Below are 20,000 nucleotides of genomic sequence, written 5' to 3' on the forward strand. Positions count from 1 at the left end.
GAGAGAGAGAGAAATTAATTCCTACATATCCCTTGTTGGTCAAGACAAATGACCGCAACTGATATGCGTGCCGAGTCAAGTACACGCTGCTTGTCAAGTCCGCGACATTGTTGATTCGCGGGAAAGTAGAGAGTTTAAACCACCTCCATAGGGGGTGCATCTTTAGAAATGTTTTGTTTAAAAGAAAACCCCGGGCTATGTCTTTTAATCGACGACTGAACGTGAAAGTTGATTCGAGGGGGAAAACGAGAAAAGAAAATTAAACAGAAAGTGTTACATACGAAACTAATAGAAAATTAAAAGAAAGAGAAAGAGAGAGTGACAGAATTCGTAAATGAAAAAGGTGGATGGAGGACGGTTGGACATAGAAAGAATTTATGTACTCAAATAAAGAAATTTGAAATAAAATATGAAGATTAAAAATAAAACATAAACAGACGAGACAAAGAAACAGAAAATAATAGCCTGATAGAAAATAACAGAACATATAAAAGATGTATACCCACGATGCGAAAAAAAGGCGGGAAGAAACCTGTACTTTGAATAGCAATTAAATATTTTTCTCTTCATTAACCAAAACCAGTACAAGCCATGCTCTTAGGCAATAATTAGATTTCGTAATAATGACAAAGAGGAGAGGGAAAAGAAAGTGCAAAAACTCACGGGACCAGACGGAGCTATATGATAAAGATTCGCGTGTCGCAACTGGTGGGTGACCAGGTGGCGAGGCAGTGGTGGAGGCCGCCTCTCTCTCTCTCTCTCTCTCTCTCTCTCTCTCTCTCTCTCTCTATATATATATATATATATATATATATATATATATTTATTTATTATTATTTTTTTCTTCTTCGTCTCCCTTTCTTTCTTCCTCTCTCTCTCTCTCTTTTCTTCTTCCTCTCCCTTTTCTCTCTCTCTCTCTCTCTTTCCTTCTTCGTCTCCCTTTCCTTCTTACTGTCTCTCTCTCTCTCTTCTTCTTCTTCCTTTCCTTCTCTCTCTCTCTCTCTCTTTCCTTCTTACTCTCTCTCTCTCTTTTCTTCTTCCTCTCCCTTTCCTTCTCTCTCTCTCTTCTTCTTCCTCTCCCTTTCCTTCTCTCTCTCTCTCTTTCCTTTTTCCTCTCCCTTTCCTTCTCTCTCTCTCTCTCTCTTTCACAAACACAAACGCAGACACAACTTTAGAGAATCTTTACTAAAAAAAAAGAAAAAATAACCCAGTAAATAAGATATTCGCACAAATGAAAAATTAGCGTGCATACTTTACGCGCCACCTTTACGCCAATTTCTATTACCAAGAGTACTATTACTGTACCAAAAATCATTAAAGATTCCGCCATCAAAACGCCTAGAAAAATCCACAACTTCTTTCACAAATTACGAAAGATCATCTTCCAGGAAATTCTTGGCCCGTTTCATAAATTACGGCATTGCGAAAAAAATAACGAACTTCCTTGCTACTTATTCGTGGCAGGAGACAGCATTTCCCCCGCCAAAGAGAGAGAAAGTGAGAGTTTAATACACAGATGTTGGTTAGAAGGCGCGCGCTGGGTTAAGAACAGATGGCGCTGGGCTAAAAGTTTTTACTTGCCGTGTGACTATGGTTAATTTTTTTTTCTTTTTTTTCTGCACTGGTTTCGCGTTCATTTGTTTAGTTGGTACTTTTTACGCTTGTTAAGTTTTATTGTTTGGCTTAAGTAAGGGTTGTCTTTTGAAGTGAAGTGAGTATCTATTTTTTTTGATAAGGACCTTTGCAATTAGATTTTTTTTAGGATTTACAGCGAATAATATTTTCGGCAAATCAAATGTGCGTGTGCATATGTATATACATATGTACATATATATATGCACATATACATACATATATATAAATATAGATATATACACATGTATATATACATACACACACACACACATACATATATACACACACATATATATAAATATATATATATATATATATATACATGAACATGCATACATATATGTATATATATATACATATGTATATATGCATATGGATATATATATATATATATATATATATATATATATATATATATATATACATGCATCTATATCTCTTTCTCTCTATATATATACATATATATGTGTGTACATATATGTATATATCTATATATATATATACATATAAATGTACACACATATATTTGTGTGTGTATAATAGCATTAATATTCCCGTCTGATTACTTAAAAATATCCTTTATTTGCAAAGGCATTCGACATAGACATAAAAGATGCTATTGTTCCTGATATGATGCTATTTTCAATGTTTATTTAACTGCAAAAGTTGAATATCAATTAACAAATCAGAAACAAACATTTCAAAAGTGAATATTCAAAAAGAAAATGTTTCACTTAAAGCATTTCTTAATACAGCTAAAAGTTTACTGATGTATATCCATTCAGCAGAAGACATGATGTTACATAAATATTTGTTCACATCCTGAGCAGCTGACTGTGATAATAACCTTTGGAAAGAGCAAACCACAACGACTTTATATTATTCTCAGGTAAATATTAATGCTGAGGTAAATGCTAAAGATTTTTTTCTTTTTTTTCTTCTCCGTAGATGCTACCAGCGCTTTCTGTCCTGCTGTCACTCGCAGTCCTGACAGCAGCTACTAGCAGTGACCTTGAAACCCCGGCAAGTCAAGTCGAGGACCCAGCATATCCAGACCAACTAGCGCAAGAATCCATAACGCTTCACACACTAGCAAGTCCGGAAGACCTAGGCGTGCGTGTCCTGCCTGCTCCTAAGGATGTCGAAGGACTCGCCTCCGTAGTTCCCTCGGTTCCTTCAGCACAGGTGGATGCCACTTCCTCCGTTGGAAACTCGGTGGCGACGGACGACCCAGCTGAAGTGCCCGAGCTGCCTCACCCTGACCAGATTGCGCAGGAAAGTCAGGTCGAGTCGGGAGGTGACGGTCTAAGTACTCCGACACTTTCCTTTCCTTCTCCTATAACCGGCTCATCCCCTCATCCTTCTCTCCCTTCTGGTGGCTTAGAGGGCGTGCCGCAGGGTCCTCATTTCCCGCCCAACCAATATCCTCAAAATGTCATTCCTCCGACCTCCCCGCGATTCTTTAACCCTCACGGACAGGCCTTTTATCCATTTCCAGGCCCAGATGGGTATCCTGCAATTGATCCTTACCGGTTCTACGACCAGCAGAGGTTCTATGACCAGTTGAGGCGACCAGTGGATCCTTCAAAGATCCCTCCCCGTCGAACATCATATAATCCTCACCCTGTCCTCCCAGGTACAATATTTGCTCCTCCTGAGCGACCTCTTCCCTTCCCTCCAAGAAGGATTAAACCAAGGCAGCCTGTCAATGTAAGGGAACCACTCCCGCGGCCAACACCACAGACACCAACATCGATTCCAGAAACCTCTGAAAATCAAGCATCTTCTGATACGAATAAACCTCCCAGTAATGAAAAGTCTAATCATACTAAACCAGAAGTCCCATTAGATGTTACGACGCCTTTGTTCCAACCTAAGAGAGAGCAGTGGAACTCGAAAATATTTTTCGAGATCGAACAAAGCAGACAGCAACTAGAGGAATCAAAACAGAGGGACACTGAAGATTCGGCAAGCTTGTCTCTTCCTGCAGCATCCGCAGAAGAACACTCTGGGAGCAGAGAGCAAAGCGGAGAGATAAGACCGGAGGAAGGTCTGGACACAGAAACATCAACAGAAGATCGTCCCAAAGCATCATCCAGTGAGGAAAACCAAGAGAGTACTTTAGGTAATGCAGAAATACCCATTCGCAGTCATGAGGATTCGTCGCCCCTTTTATCTTCTGCAGAGAAACCAGGAATAACTTTCTTCCCCCAGGACGTTGATGAAGTATTCCAGTTCGAGGGGAGTGAGAGGGACGTGTCAGCCGCCAAACCCAATGGCAATGGATTTGTACAGCCGCAGCCAACACCAACAGACCTGAGAGATATTGATGCAAGTTTATATGAAGGTTTAAGACTACCTTACTATTCTATACTTGACGAGCCAGGTTTTCCGAATGGGAACCAGCAAATTTTCGAAGCGCTAAAAAATGTAGATCCAAGTACCTTTAATGAAGCAGTTTTAGCCTTTGAACCACAGCGAACGAGTGAAGCACCAGTGGAAGCAGTTGGTAGCAATGTCCAGCAAAATTTGGGAATACCTGCAGAACCTGTTACACAGAATGTAGACACAGGAATCCCTGCATCTACTCCTGTCAATAGTCAGCCTCAGCCATCCCAACAGAATCTACCACAGTTACAAGCAAATTCGCAGTTTTCAGATTTCTATGATCCAGGTTTTCTTGATTATATCAATGCACTCTATAGAGCACAAACACCAGACTACGACTACTTCTATGATTATGATACGGATTATAATATTGGTTCGACTGGACAATTTCCAGGAAATCCAAACTCTGTCCCTCCACAGCTGCAAGGTGGAATCCAGGCAGCAACTTCTGGTCGACCGTCCCTGCCACCAACAGGACCCCTTTTCAATCCCTGGGCTTACTCTATCTCACCCACATCGCCTACTCGTGGATCACAAACCGGTGCTGGCTTCCCACAACAATTCTTTCCCCAGAATATTCCTTTTCCTACAGGATTCCCAGCACAGGGTGTGAACGGAAACCAAACTCAAGGCTTTCCATTTAATCCTCTTGGTTTTCAACAGCAGGGAATCCTACCATTTGGCTATAATCCAACTCCAACAACATTCGTACCTGGGTTTCAGTCATCCCCACAAATCCCTGTTGTAACCACCCCTAGGATTCGGTTCCAGGATGACACAGTACTGGAAATAAGTCCTTCGCCGAATCCTCCAGTTGGTGTTACGAACAGTATAGAAATTCAGACACCACCATCTATTTCATTTGAGACATCTACTCCACCTACTCCTCAAACGAACGAAGATGACAAAGCAGATGATGGGTCAGTCACTGGGATAAGCCAATCAGCAGTAAATTCATTGACAACTAGTCAAAATAATAATGACACTTCATTCCAAACCCAAGTTGTACCTTCTGCAATCCAAGTACAAGGTAACTCTCCCCCAGTGCAAAGTGAAACAGCCCCTGCAGTTCCAGTACAAAACAATCCAATCCTTACCGTAAACCCGCAACAAAATATACCTCCTTTACCTCCATCAACCTTTGCCTCTCCAGTACAAGTTCCTCTCCCAAATGATTCTTTGCCAACAGTGAGCCAAGCGACCGATGCTTTGCAATCTCCTGGAACATCAGATCAAGCCGTACCAGTGGCGTCTACAGGCCCAGCACAAAATACCTTACTCGCTTTTGAGGAATCTGGAGCACTTCGTGAAGCTTTAGGTTCTGTAGTGCCGGTAAAGAATGCACCAATAGCTTCCCCAATCCAGCCACAAAACTCACCCAAAGAGAGTGAATCAGCCAAACCACACACAGTTCCAGCAACACCCACACTTCCAGAGCAAAACATACCGGGACTATCTGAAATCGCCTTAAATAACGTACCATCTATACCTGCCGTTTCAGTGCAGAATGAACTCATATCTGTGAACCCAATGCCAAATGTTTCAAAGCCATCAGCTGTTCCAACACAGGCTGCACAACTGCCTGCTGCTTTTCCAACACAGAACGCCCCACTTCCATCAGCTATTCCGACACAGGGGATTCCATTATCTTCCATTGTGCCAACACAAGACGTACAGAGACCTGCAACAATTCCTTCACTGAATGTTCCATCTCAGAATGCACGACTGCCTTCAGCTGTTCCAACACAGGGAATCCCGCAGCTTTCTGTTGTTCCAACACAAGGCATACCGTTATCTATAGCTAATGGCACACAGGGACTACAGCAGCCTTCAACCCTCACAACGCAAAATGCACAATTAACGTCAGGTTTTCCACCACAAAATGTCCAGCAACCTTCATCTGTTCAAACACAGAATGGACAGCTGCCTCCGGCTGTTCCAACGCAAGGTGGACAACGACCATTAGTTATACCAACACAGGGTGTACAGCTGCCTTCTGCAATACCCGCACGACTACCTTCAGTTGTTCCAATACAGGGTGTACAGCTGCCTTCAGCTGTACCAACACAGGGTGTACAGCTGCCGTCAGCTGTTCCAACACAGGGTGTACAGCTGCCTTCTGCAATACCTGCCCGACTACCTTCAGTTGTTCCAATACAGGGTGTACTGCTGCCTGCAGCTGCACCAACACAGAGTGTACAGCTGCCGTCAGCTGTACCAACACAGGGTGTACAGCTGCCTTCAGCTGTGCCAACACAGGGTGTACCGCTGCCTTCAGCAGTACCAACACAGGGTGTACAGCTTCCTTCAGCTGTTCCAACACAAGGTGTACCGCTGCCTTCAGCTGTGCCAACACAGGGTGTACAGCTGCCTTCAGCTGTGCCAACACAAGGTGTACAGCTGCCGTCAGCTGTACCAACACAGGGTGTACAGCTGCCTTCACCTGTGTCAACACAGGGTGTACAGCTGCCGTCAGCTGTACCAATACAGGGTGTACAGCTGCCGTCAGCTGTACCAACGCAGGATGTACAGCTGCCATCAGCTGTACCAACACAGGGTATACAGTTGCCGTCAGCTATACCAACACTGGGTGTACAGCTGCCTTCAGCAGTACCAACACAGGGTGTACAGCTGCCGTCAGCTGTGCCAACACTGGGTGTACAGCTGCCTTCAGTTGTACCAACACTGGGTGTACAGCTGCCATCAGCTGTGCCAACACAGGGTGTACAGTTGCCTTCAGCTGTACCAACACTGGGTGTACAGCTGCCATCAGCTGTGCCAACAAAGGGTGTACAGTTGCCTTCAGCTGTGCCAACAAAGGGTGTACAGTTGCCTTCAGCTGTGCCAACACAGGGTGTACAGTTCCCTTCAGCTGTGCCCACAAAGGGTGTACAGTTGCCTTCAGCTGTACCAATACAGGGTGTTCAGCTGCCATCAGCTGTGCCAACACAGGGTGTACAGTTGCCTTCAGCTATACCAACAAAGGGTGTACAGTTGCCTTCAGCTGTACCAATACAGGGTGTTCAGCTGCCATCAGCTGTGCCAACACAGGGTGTACAGTTGCCTTCAGCTGTGCCAACACAGGGTGCACAGTTGCCTTCAGCTGTACCAACACAGGGTGTACAGCTGCCATCAGCTGTGCCAACACAGGGTGTACAGTTGCCTTCAGCTGTACCAACACAGGGTGTACAGCTGCCATCAGCTGTGCCAACACAGGGTGTACAGTTGCCTTCAACTGTACCAACACAGGGTGTACAGCTGCCATCAGCTGTGGGTGTACAGCTGCCTTCTCTTGTTTCAACACAGGGTGTACAACTCCCTTCAGTTGTTCCAGTTGGGCAACGACCATCAGCTGTTTCAACACAATTTACACCACAAACATTTAGGCATCCAACGAAGGGCATACAATCACCTACTGTTTCTTCACAGGGGATACAACTACCTTCTCTTGTTCCAGCACAAAACCAGTCTCCTGCTGTACCAGTACAAAGTAAACAACTACCCTCTATTGCTTCAACACAGGGTATACAGTTACCTTCTGCTTTCCCAACAGAGGGAGTTCCACTGTCTCCTCTTGTTCCAGTCGAAGGTGCACGTCCGCCTTCTGCTGTGCCAACACAATCGCCGTCTCAGAGAGTGCCAATTCCTCCATCCCAGGGTGTGCAGATTCTCACAGGATTTTTAGGACCTCTGTCACAAACGACATTACCGCCTTCTGGCTTGCCAACATTGCCGCCGGTGCAAGGTCTAGAAAATACGCTCTTGATTCCAATCTCACCTGGGAAGGACAAGCCACTAATTCCGAACTTACCTGGAAATAATTTACCAGAAGTTACCCAAGTCGAAGATAAAACTAATACCATTGGTAATGTAGTTACTCGGCCACCTCTCTCAGTTCTGACACCTCGACCCCCCACAGCAGTTCCTGGGACTGACCCAATTAAAAGACCAGCCACTAGACCCACTCCAGCAACACCTTCTTTGCAAACTGAAGCTTTTAATGATTTCATGAATTTCTTTGGACTCAGTAATGGAGAAACATCTACTTTGAATCCTACAACTACTAAAGGCTCAAACGATTTCGCTGTAGGTTCCGGATTGGTGGTGGACAGCAAGGTGTTGCAGGACTTGCACAATCTAAAGAACCTCGGACCCCGCCAAGACACCACAACCAGGAGTTATCCTTTAGATCCCTCTCTTCTTAATTCAACAAGGCTCTTTGCAAACCTGGCGGAAGCAATTCGCAATACAATTAACCCTTCGTACTTCATACTTACAAAACACGATGTCGGCAACTATTCCTCACCTCCACTTATCAGACAGCACAAGCAGTCGGTCACCAGACTTCCAACTCCAAAGTCCGTTAGTGAAACAGATGTACCAGAAGTTGAAAATTCATCACGAAACGCACTCAAGGGAACAGGGACGAATGCCAAGATGCCGCACCTTATTGCCTCCCTACAGGCAATGATGGAGAAGTCGCCAAAGCAGCCCCAAGATTCCGAGGAAGACAAAAACAATAACGGTAAGAATGAGAATGAAAAGGAATACTCGGGTGGCAGTCGAGTTGGTGCAGAAGAATTCCTTCTTCTCTTCTCTAACAAGAGTCCAATTCTCCCTGACGACGGGGAGTATATTATCCTCATTCCCCGGCCAACTGAATTAAAGTTCCCCACTGACACTAGACCATCAGCTGAAACTACAGCAGACATCTTTACACAAGGGAGGGAATTCTTGGACTTTGCTGAAGAACTTAGAGCTGACAGGACAATAAAACCACACAGCGCTGTCCGCCGTCGAGCCCCTACCATAGATCCTGCAGAGGAGAGGATGGGACCCGTTCCTTCGTCGGGCGACACGGAGGACCCACTTGAGCATCCAGTAAGAGGTGCCTTTTATGGGCTCTCCACAGACCCAGCAACCTTGAATTGGCTGGCACCCTACTCTGGAGGTTTTGGTCTCCGTGAACCGCGAAAAGAAGGTGATTCGGGAGAGAGGACAGAAAAAAAGATAGACGATGCTCAGACGAATTCCTCCAATCTGGTTGACGAAGACTATGAGGATTTCCCACTTGCGGAGAGCAATACGTTAGGTGTGGCATCCCCACCTACACTCCTTCCTGAAGATTTACAAGGCCTGACACTAGCTGAGTATTATGCAAAGTATTTCCCCACAGCCCAGGACCCTCAGGTGTTCTTCAACCCCTTAGCAACTGGTAGTTACCCAGCACCCAATAGCAATTCACCACGCCCTACCATCGCTGGAGTAAGAAGTCCAGAACAATACGGGTACTTTTATCAAGGACAATACCCACAATTTAACCTTGGTGCAAATCCCTACGATTTTGCCTTGGCCAACTTCCCCACTGGTGTACCTGGGCAAGACGGAAATGCCTACAGCCCAAACCAAACGCCACAGGATACAACACCTGCAGATAACATAGGAAATCGAGCACCTGCTGTCCCAGAGTTGGCTGAGGAAGGTACATCTACAACAGAACCCACTTCCACACCTGATTACGCCTATGATGAAGTGGGAGGAGTGAGTTACGACTACCAAGACAGTTCCGTTCCCGATTACATCAACGGTGGTAACCAGGATTATGCTTCAGACACAACTTTTGATTCAGTTTACCCTGATTACGATGTGCAGTTGGAAAGCATTAACAATTCTACGGGGTTACCTACGATAAATCCTCTGGTTGTTGACGACAATACTGAAACAGGTCCCGGAGATACTTTTGGTAGCCTAGATGCCGACTTCGGTGGACTAAGAGTTAATGGAGAAGCCGATCTCAGTGAAGCTGCTACTCAACGTCCTGATTTTCCTACCACAGGTCAAGGAGCAAATACATCCATTTTAGATACTTTAGAAACAGTCCTTTCCCGAAACAGGGAGGACTTTGGCTTCAACTCGGATGTCCCTGATGGTGAAAATGTACGCTATGACCAGGGAATACTCGATGCAATTATTGGTGGCGAGGTAGGAGAGGGTGGACTAGGTCCTTCAGGGAATATTCCACTAGATTACGATTACACTACAGGGGATATCGCTCCAGGCGGAATACCCTTACCTTCCGTGACCGAGGTACCGGTCAGTTCGTCCTCCATTACCCCTATTGGTTCTGAGGCTAATACCAACAGGAGTAGCTTTTCCGAGAGCGCTGATGGTAATTCTGCCAATGGATTAGACGCTCTTGGTACCGATACTTCAGGTGGAGTTGATGATCCTCGGTTCACGAATGTCCCCGTGGACATTCTTGTTTTTACTGCGGCGCCTACTTCAGGATTTCAGTCAGACAGTAACGGTTTGACGCCTGATGACAATATTTTCACATCCCAGACGAAGCGGGTTACACCTGAGAGTAATATTTTTACTTCTCTTGCTAGCAGATTCACACCAGAAAGCAACATTTTCACATCTCAAGGCAATGTATTCACTCCTGGCAATGCATTTACCACTGAACTTAGTGTTACCACGCCGATAGACAGCAGTTTCATATATAAAAAGAATAATTTCATACCAGAAGATAATAACTTTACTCCAACTTACAGCATTCCCGTTACCGAAGACCCTATTATAGCTTCCTTTGACGTGGGAGGTACTGATCTCACCAGGGAAGGTCCTTTCAATGCCATTCCCACTGAGAATCCTATTTCTAATGATGAGAATGATGGAAATATTTCAAACGATAATGCGAGTGGCGTTCTCGAAACCACAACAACTGTGCCAGTTTTCGAAACTACATCCTCACCTGATTTCGAAACTACAACAGTGTCTTCGCCTGTTTTCGAAACGATAACAGAATTTTCACCTGCTTTCGAAACTACACCGTCTGTACCTGTGTTCGATACTACAACAGTGTCTCTACCTCCAGATCTCATTTTCCCAGACAGCAATGATAATGCTGTTCCTTCATTTAGTAACGATGATGCTTCATTTAGCAATGATAATGCTGTTCCTTCATTTAGTAACGACATCACTACTGTTGTGCCTGATGTGATTGATGCCATCCTCAATGTGGGTACACCAGGGAACCAAAATATTGTGTTTGGAGGTGAGGGCCAACAAGACCAAAACTTGCAAGGGTCTAGTGACGAAAGCCAAACAAACACGGACATACAAGGTATTGAAGAAGTCGAACAACCTCCAAGTGGCAATTTAGCTTTTCCCCAAGTCTCTACGCAGAATGGAAATCCTAATGCCAACCAACAGGTCACAGGTGATGAAAGCCAACAGGCCTCCGAGGACACCCAACTACAGAGCACGGGAAATGACAATGGGACAAGACAAGCCGCAGGTACTAGTCCGACTGCAGGTGTCCCTTTCACGAACGATCAGGCAGAAAGACAGGAATCGTCAGGGGTTCAAATAAATGATGCCACGTCTCTTGATACAGGGGGGCCGCTGAATATCACAGATGAGCAAATTGATACAAAAGATGACGTGAACCAGAGACCAAACCTTGCGTCTCAGCTTCCATTTCTAGAGCTTCCTGAAGGTGCTTTTGGCTTTACGGTCACCCTTGGAGAGATTAATAATACACAATCCAATACAGAAGAAAATATTAATGATTCGTTGCAGAACAATACTCAGATTACCACAGGAGAAAATACTGACGATCAGATACAGGACAACCCTCAGTCCGTTGCAGAAAATATTGATGATATGTTGCAAAATAGTGCTCAAAATATCACAGAAATTAGTAATGATCGGGTGCAGACAGCCACACAGGACAGCAGCACTGATGTCTTGAATTCACAGACAGAAGAAGCAGATGTCTCGTTTCGACAAGGAAACGATACTTTATTAGATTTTCTATCCAACGACACTGACATACTTATCAATGAGTCTGCAGTGGAAGATACAGTGCCATTATTGAACATTCCTGGAAGGGTTGAACCATCAGATATTTCCTCACAGACTCCCGTGGAGGTACTTCTCTTGGGTGAGTCTGACGAGAATACTGATGCCCCAACTTCAGCAAAGGGAACACAAGGGGACAGCGGTTGTAATGATACCGGAGATTTGACCCACAATGCAGAATTATCAGTTGATTTTTCATCTTCTGAGGAACCAATTATATTGTTAGACAGTTCGGTGGAACTGGCCTCCATAGAAGACAATGGTAAAGACAAAAAGCAGGATTTTATATCCTTATTCCAAGATCAACTTGATGCAATAAGGAAAGAAATCGATACTAGAGATAAACTGCCAGCCCAAGCAGGTGGAACACCAGTTCTTCCAGTTCCTTCTGTAGGATTCACAGGTTTTGGTGTTCAAAATCAGTTAAACACAAACATACTCTCCCCAACCCCAGCTGTACTAAAAGTCACAGAAACAACAACAAAGACGGTCTTCGTACCTATTGTTAAACCAACAAACTCTCCAATAACTACAAAGAAAGTTCCATCTACCTTGAAGGTGCAGGGAGGACCAACACCCAAGCCAGGAATATGGAGACCAACATTCGGTCTACCATTTCAGACTCAGACCTCCAGGCCTACTTCAGTAAAGGGTTTCAGCAAGCAACCTAGTTTAGCTTCATTTCTGGGAGGTCCAACTCGACCAGCAAACTTTGGATATGGAAACTATAACAACCAACCAAGTGTGGGAGCCATTACAACTCCCGGCCAAGGACATTATACAAGACCAATTTCAGTTTATGATAATCCCAGTCAACAGCAAAATCCGGGCACATACTCCGAATCTCAGGGTCAAACACAGAACGATGAGGAAAGGGAGAAATGGGTATGGAGGAATCGTTTCAGCAGTGTACCTATTAGAGGTAGAGAACACGAATATATCAAAAACAGGCCTCTAACTTATACTACCAATAATTTTGCTCCTGGATCTGTTAGTCAAGGAGGAAGCCATTATGCAGGTAGCACCTATGCCCAGAATAGGCCTAAACACACCGAGTACGGGAAAGACAGTGAAACGGAACGCTGGGTATGGACCTCCAACCGAAATCCATCCACGCCCCTCCCAATCAAAAACACGTGGATTCCAGACAACTATCTATTCAGTCCTAGTGTAGTAAACTATGTGTACAGCAGAGTGGGTTCAGACACTTCAGAGACGCCAGTCACTGACTCGGCTAAGAACCTAGGGAATACAGTTACACAGTCTGGGCCCACTGCAACCACACCTTATTATTGGTACAATAGCCACAGTCACACAGATCCCCGTGTGTCAGCAACATCTCGCAGCAAGAGATCTCCTCCTACCTCTAGACATCATTAGACAGGTTTAAGGGATGTGCAGTCACCTGTAGTTTTAGCCATACTATATAAGTCTTAATATAAGAGAGGTAGAGACAAATCCATTATTTATTTTCAACTGCAAAACTGTCCCACAGTACTGAAGTTAACTTTGATGGAGCTTTAATACTGTTAAGGTACTTTCCAACAGTAAATATTATGTTATATTCATGGTAGTGCAATATTGAAGAAAAACAGAATATGTCAGAATGAAACTATTGTAATTACTACATTTACACACTAGAAAATAGACATATTAGTGACTTACTTATTTTCTGTACATGTTACATTGTTATTGTTTTAAGAATATATTAAAGTTTTGTTATAACATTGATGTTTCCTTGAACACATAAAGCTGATATTTGAGTTCAGAAACCATGAAGTAAACAGTTGGCCAGAATTAAAAAGATATATAAAAAAGCAAATTAAAATGCCTGTTCTCAAGAAGATAGAAACTGTACAACAGTCCTATATATGGATATCCACCCGTTATCTAATCTTTAGTATCACATTGTTTTTTCATGTTATATTTTGAAGACAAACATTAGCATTAATACAAAATTTAGTAGTTTATTCTATTACTATCATATCCTTTTATCTTCAGCTCATTTGTAAAAAGTCAAAATTTTATTCTATAAAATAATGTTGATCTACCTGGAGAGCACTTAGATGCATAAAAAAATATCTACATAAAAAGGAATTTGTAAATATTGATATTAGTCACCAAATCAAATTCCAAAGGTAATGATATGTTTGCAAAATACTACACACAAATAATTGTGAGATTACAGGTGTATGACTCTGCAAAAAAAAAGAAAAAAGAAAAAAGGGGAAAGCAAAATGTTGTTTATAAAATTTATATTAAATAAAAAACTTTAATGCAAATGAAAGGTTTTGAAGAGAAATTCCGCAATCTTTAAAGTTTTTATTGGTTGTGTCAGAAGTTACACAAGACCAATTTTGTGACAAACATGTACATATTTTTCCTTTTTTTTCATTTATTATATTTTTTTAAGCAAACAGGCTTCAAAACCAAAAGTGAACAAAAAACATATTTTTTTATCAATCACAGACATTATGGAAGTACTAAGAGAAAAGTACCTCTACTTTACATATGAGCAAGCAAGTAAAATACGTCCACACACAAAGAAAAAAAATAAAGATTAATAAGGTATAAACAGAAAAAACAACAAAATATCACACTGACGGAACTCATACCTATGAAAACGACAATATAAACAAAGTATAACAAGAAAACGCACAGAACAGCAGCTCCTATGAAGCTGAACATTAAAATTCTTATACCATCATACATAAAACATATAAAAGCTGCACAGGATATGTACATTAATATAAATCAACAATCTGGAACGGTCATTTGTCCACACGTGTCATAAATGGACATGGCATAAAAAAAACATTTGTTTTAATCTATATTCTACAATACAGCCCACATAACCAGGGGTAGAGAGGGCTCTGAAACTCATCCCGATTACCATTCTGCAACGCTCTAGAGCAGAGGTACATACCATTTTTAGAGTCACGGACCCCTTTAAGAATTTGAAGAACACTATGGACCCCTTTCCCCAGAAGTATTCACATCAAGACAAGTCTGCATGCAAGTTGTATAATGTACTTTATTGACATTTGTTTCTCATACTTATATGAAATACACAAAATACAATCAACCTTTAAAGTAATCAATCAAAAAGAAAAAAAAAGAAAAAAAAGTAGAAGAAAAAATCCTTTTTATCCAAAAAGTACTGCAAATATAAATGTTAATCTTGATCTGATCCTCATGGACCCCAGGTTAAGAACCGGTGCTCTTAGGTAAAAGGCTTCGATATCAAAATATTGAAAATATGCATAAAACTGGTTAAAATATATATAACTCATCTATTAATAGTAATATCAATAAATATTATCAATCTATTTCTCCTACAACAACAACAAAAATCCTACTATATCTGCAGACAACTGGATTTTAAAAATCAACATACTCTGAACAAATAAATAAATAAATAAAACATTCCACAACTGACATTAATGCATCAAACACAATTTCAAATCCAAAGAGATGAACTAAAATATATTCAAGAATAAGCAGAATTCATTATGATAAGTGCAAAAAAAGGTATATAGGAGAAAGAATAACTATACAATTGACTCATAAAGAAAAATGGGAAAGCGTCACAGGCGACATGATTTCTTAACTCTGGAAGGATGAATAAATAAATGTATACATAAATACATATATATATATATATATATATATATATATATATATATTTATGTATACATTTATTCATATATATATATATATATATATATATATATATATATATATTTATGTATACATTTATTCATATATATGTATATAGACATACTATATATACTATATATATATATATATATATATATATATATATATATATATATATTATATACATAGATAGATAGATAGCTAGATAGGTAGAAAGATAAAAAGATAGAAAGATAGATAGATAGAGATAGAAAAATAGATAGATAGATAGGTAGATATAGATATAGTATATAATATATAATATATAATATATATAATATATAAATATATATATATATATATATATATATATATATATATATATATATATATATATATATATATATATATATATATAATATATATATATATTATATATATATATATATATATATATATATATATATATATATATATATATATATATATATATATATATATTCTTGCTTCAGTATTTAATTTTGCATGTAGCATAGGAACATGTCCCTGGCTTTGCGGAGTCATTCACCATTCTGCTTTGTGCCTTTTCTAAGAGGTTACTTTCATGACTAGGTCCTAACATTCATCTCTGTTCCTCGTATATTTTACTCTATTCTGCTGCATTCCTTGACCATGTGCTTCACCTTTCAAAAAAAAAAAAAAAAAAAAGTCGCAGTCTAGTTATGTAAAATATTTTTAATATCAGTAGAGACCAGTATAAATGGCCACCACTCAATCAGCATAATCTATGAATAAAAAAAAAACTTACAAACAGACATAACCTATATTTGAATGTATGTTTTTAAATATAAAACAGACGAGAATTTAATAAAATGGTACTCTTTCTATGCACCTAATACTGCTTAAAACTTGAGACAAATGGTAGGAAATGTGACAAAACATAAACATTGTAATTATATATATAAACATATTGATAATCATCATAAAACATAAGATATTAAGAGATAAATAAGAATGAGACGCAACATAACATTTCTGCCACAGCAACCATTATATTACTAATTGTATAAAAGAAGACACTTTAAATCTTTCCATAGGAAGTATAGAGTACAAATCGATCTACGTTTGTGCTCTACTTATAGCATAAACAAGAAAGAGAGAGAGAACAAAGAAAATTTAAGTTCACAAATCCAATTTTGTTCAAGATAAAATCTATTGGAATAGTACATTGCTGCAAAAAAAAGCAACCATATAAAAAAAGAATGGAGAAACGAGAAAGAGAATGAAAGACAGAGAATAAGGAAGGAAGAAAGGATGGAGGGAGATTAAAAAGAAAGAGAAAGAAAAATAAAAAAAAGGAAAAGAGAACAAAAAAGAATAACAAAGAGAAGAAAAAGTTGTCAAAGAAAAAATAAATAAAATAAAATAAATAAATAAATAAAGCTCACAAAAAAAAGGAGCAATCAAAAACCAATTAAAAAAAACACCATCAGCGCTTACACCACACAACAGAAAATCTAATGCCTTATTACACATTATTTTCCATCGCTACTTACACTGCATTTGGACAGAGACTTTCCACTCAGACTGACATGTATTAATCATGGACTGTTGGTATTCTCTTACATTACGTTCGCAACAAAGGAATAACTGCGATTTTTTTCTTTCTTTCTTTTCTTTTCTTTTTTGTACCAAATTAAGATTTTTGTTCCTTGTTTCTCTTCCTCTTCTTCACCTTTGAATTATTTTTCTTTTCTCCTTCTTCTTCTTCCTCTCCTTCTTCCTCTTCTTCCCTTTCTTCATCTACTTCTTCCTCTTCTTCTTTATATGGTCCACCCTTACCAAATGGAGAAATGTATAGATAGTGTCAAGAATGGCAAAAAAGTAAATAAATTTTTAAAAATATATAAATAGATAAAATAACCATGATCTCAAAACAGGAAGTGCAGTTTTCATAAACACGGCTATGGCAATACACTGTGTGAAAGGCAATTATGTTACAATGCATAAAATAACAAAATCTTGTTTCCTTTACTACGCGCCGAACAAACGTGTCTTTCCCGAGGCCAAGACAAAAGTCATGAAGGAAAATGCATTTTTTGAGCTAGAAAGTTTCTGTGCTTTGCCCGGGTGGTGATACCCAGATTTTCTGAACTATCAGAACTACATTCAAGCAATGAATAATATCAATTAGGTTAAATATAAAACAAAATAAATATTAACCACTAACGATTACGTCACTTGTTACAAAGTAACTCCGTCAATATAAGCTGTTTAAAATACATCACTGTTGGACAAATCTTTTGCCTCAACTGACCAATAAATTACATGTTGAATGCCATTGTACACCTTGTTAAATACCATAAATAATAACAAGACTAAAAATGTTCTTGTTACTTTCACTTCATGGAATACTAATTCACACACATTACCTTCCGACACCAAACCAAATACTTTCTTCTACTGTTATACAGTAAAAGTCAATCTAAGTAAATGTAGTGGAATATAAATTTTAACTTTCGAGTCTCTCGGCCCATTTAGTAATCAGTTTCCTGTAACTGCAATATCCCAGTCTGGATTCTTTCACTTTCTCTCAAGGATAAAATATTCAAATAGCTATTCCAAAATAGACAAAGCCTAAAGAATGATAGAAATTGCACAAATATGAGATTTAAAACAATACAACAAAAATGTGCTACCGTTGAACCAATGTATCTATTCACCACAAATTACTTGAAGTACACTGAAAAGAGCCTACTCTTGAACTCAATACATGATGCCCAGGATGCTACACCAATGCAAATCGCTACTGTCCTACAAAGTCCCAGGACATTAAGAATTTGACTCCCCATTGACCTCATTCTTCACCACATTCAATTCCTCTTGTATTCTTGGCTCCTCAGGTACGTCCTTGCTTCCTTGGCCAAAGAACACATTTGAATCTCCTTGCAGCATGACTGGGCTTGGACTAGAAGAACAAGTGTCGCCTCCATCCTCCTTCTCAGATCTTGAGTGGCCTGAGCTCAATCGCGATTGCCCAGGCCTATATAGTGCCATGGCTGGTCGATCCTGTAAATAAGAAATGCAGTACAAAACGATACTTTCCATATAGCTATGCAAAAGTAACTGGTGAAGTCTCTGGAAAACACCTTTACATCTTCTTTTCATGCAATGTACATGAATGACTCCTTCATATCTTGTAAGTCTTCAGACAGCAACAGAAAATTAAAGATTTTAAATATGCACAGAACTTGTAACATGTTATGTCTTCTCTCAGTGAGTAGACGTAACAATTCACAGCAAAACCACATACCAATATCTTTTCTTGGGAACTAAAGAGATATTTCTCTCTGCAAATAGATCACTTGTGAGTTTAGATATAAACGTATTTGCCTTAGGAATCCAGCAGCCATTGCAAACTTTTATTGCAAATAAGACTACCCTTATCTGCTACCTGCTACAAGTACACATATCTTTAACCACAATACTGAGCAATTATTACCTCATCTTCTTATCATTACCTTATTACGTATTACCTTACTGTCTGAGAGCGTTTATTACCTTATTATTTTAGAGTGTTTATTACCTTATTTCTTATCCTTCTCTCAACCCTGGGGTCCTTCTCCCTTCTTTTGCGTGGCTGCTTTTCTACCTGTCGCTCAACGTCCTCTTGTTTATCCACCATCTTTGCAACTTTTTTCTCTTCACATTTTTCTGAGGATTGCACCTGCTCTTCCTGACCTTTGGTTGCAACAACCACCTTCTTACCATCCTTCTCATCTGCTTGACTCTTAACTTCAGTGTCGGCGTTATCTTTTGCTTTCTTCTCCCTGTCGTTCTGCTCTTTGAACTTCCTCTCCCTCTCTCTCTCTTCTTTTCTTCTTCCTTCGCTGTAGCGTTTGGACCTTGTTCCCTCAGTCTTGCTTACATGTGGCTTGTCTTCCGTCCAGTCATCCTTCCCGTCTTCTTTATGCCTGCCCGTTTCTTCTTCTTTCAATTTCATTCTTTCTTCCTGCCTCCTTATTCTAGTTGTATGGGAGAAATGAGTGTGTATAATACATAATGAATGGAATAGAACAATAGGAAGATGATGGGAAGTGTGTCATTCACTACTGGCCAAATAAGATAGAAGTAGTTACATTCTCTAATTCTAATTCATCAAATAACAAAGGAACAATATCCACTTATTATGAAAAAAATCATCAAAATCCTACAACACTAATTCCGGCATAAAAACCACTTACCTCTCTTCTCTTTCCCTCTCTTTCCTCAACATCCTCTCCTTCTCTCTCTTCTCTCTTTCTCTTTCCCTCTGTCTTTGTCTATCTTCGTCCCTTCTTCTCTGCTTCTCCTTTTCCCTCTCTGCCCTTTCTTTATCTCGTTCCGTGCGTGATTTCTCTTGTTTCCCCTCCGGCGCATGTTCATCCTTTAATCTTTCTGGTCTCAGTACCTGTTCCACGGAGGATAAGCAA

General features: G+C 40.2%; 2 protein-coding genes across 2 annotated transcripts in view; one reads left to right on the forward strand and one right to left on the reverse strand.

Moving 5' to 3' along the window:
* Positions 1–2,583: 2,583 nt before the first annotated feature.
* LOC113823567 (mucin-17) lies at positions 2,584–13,269 on the forward strand. The gene has a single exon (XM_070116472.1). It carries the CDS (start codon positions 2,584–2,586, stop codon positions 13,267–13,269), a length of 10,686 nt encoding a protein of 3,561 aa, XP_069972573.1.
* A 4,231-nt stretch (positions 13,270–17,500) lies between these two features.
* Positions 17,501–20,000, reverse strand: part of LOC113823557 (regulator of nonsense transcripts 3B) — a 6,581-nt gene continuing 4,081 nt past the window's right edge. The window contains exons 5-7 of the mRNA XM_027376220.2: positions 19,773–19,978; positions 19,115–19,553; positions 17,501–18,597 (exon numbers count right to left, since the gene is read on the reverse strand). Of these exons, the coding sequence (XP_027232021.2) occupies positions 18,361–18,597; positions 19,115–19,553; positions 19,773–19,978 (882 nt within the window). The 3' untranslated portion in view covers positions 17,501–18,360. The remainder of the gene's footprint in view (positions 18,598–19,114; positions 19,554–19,772; positions 19,979–20,000) is intronic.

The sequence above is a fragment of the Penaeus vannamei genome, chromosome 39, assembly GCF_042767895.1.
Source record: "Penaeus vannamei isolate JL-2024 chromosome 39, ASM4276789v1, whole genome shotgun sequence".
NCBI classification, from domain to species: domain Eukaryota; kingdom Metazoa; phylum Arthropoda; class Malacostraca; order Decapoda; family Penaeidae; genus Penaeus; species Penaeus vannamei.

Bases quoted from the DNA above. Each gene is read 5' to 3' on its own strand.
- LOC113823567 (XM_070116472.1), top strand. From the start codon at position 2,584: ATGCTACCAGCGCTTTCTGTCCTGCTGTCACTCGCAGTCCTGACAGCA.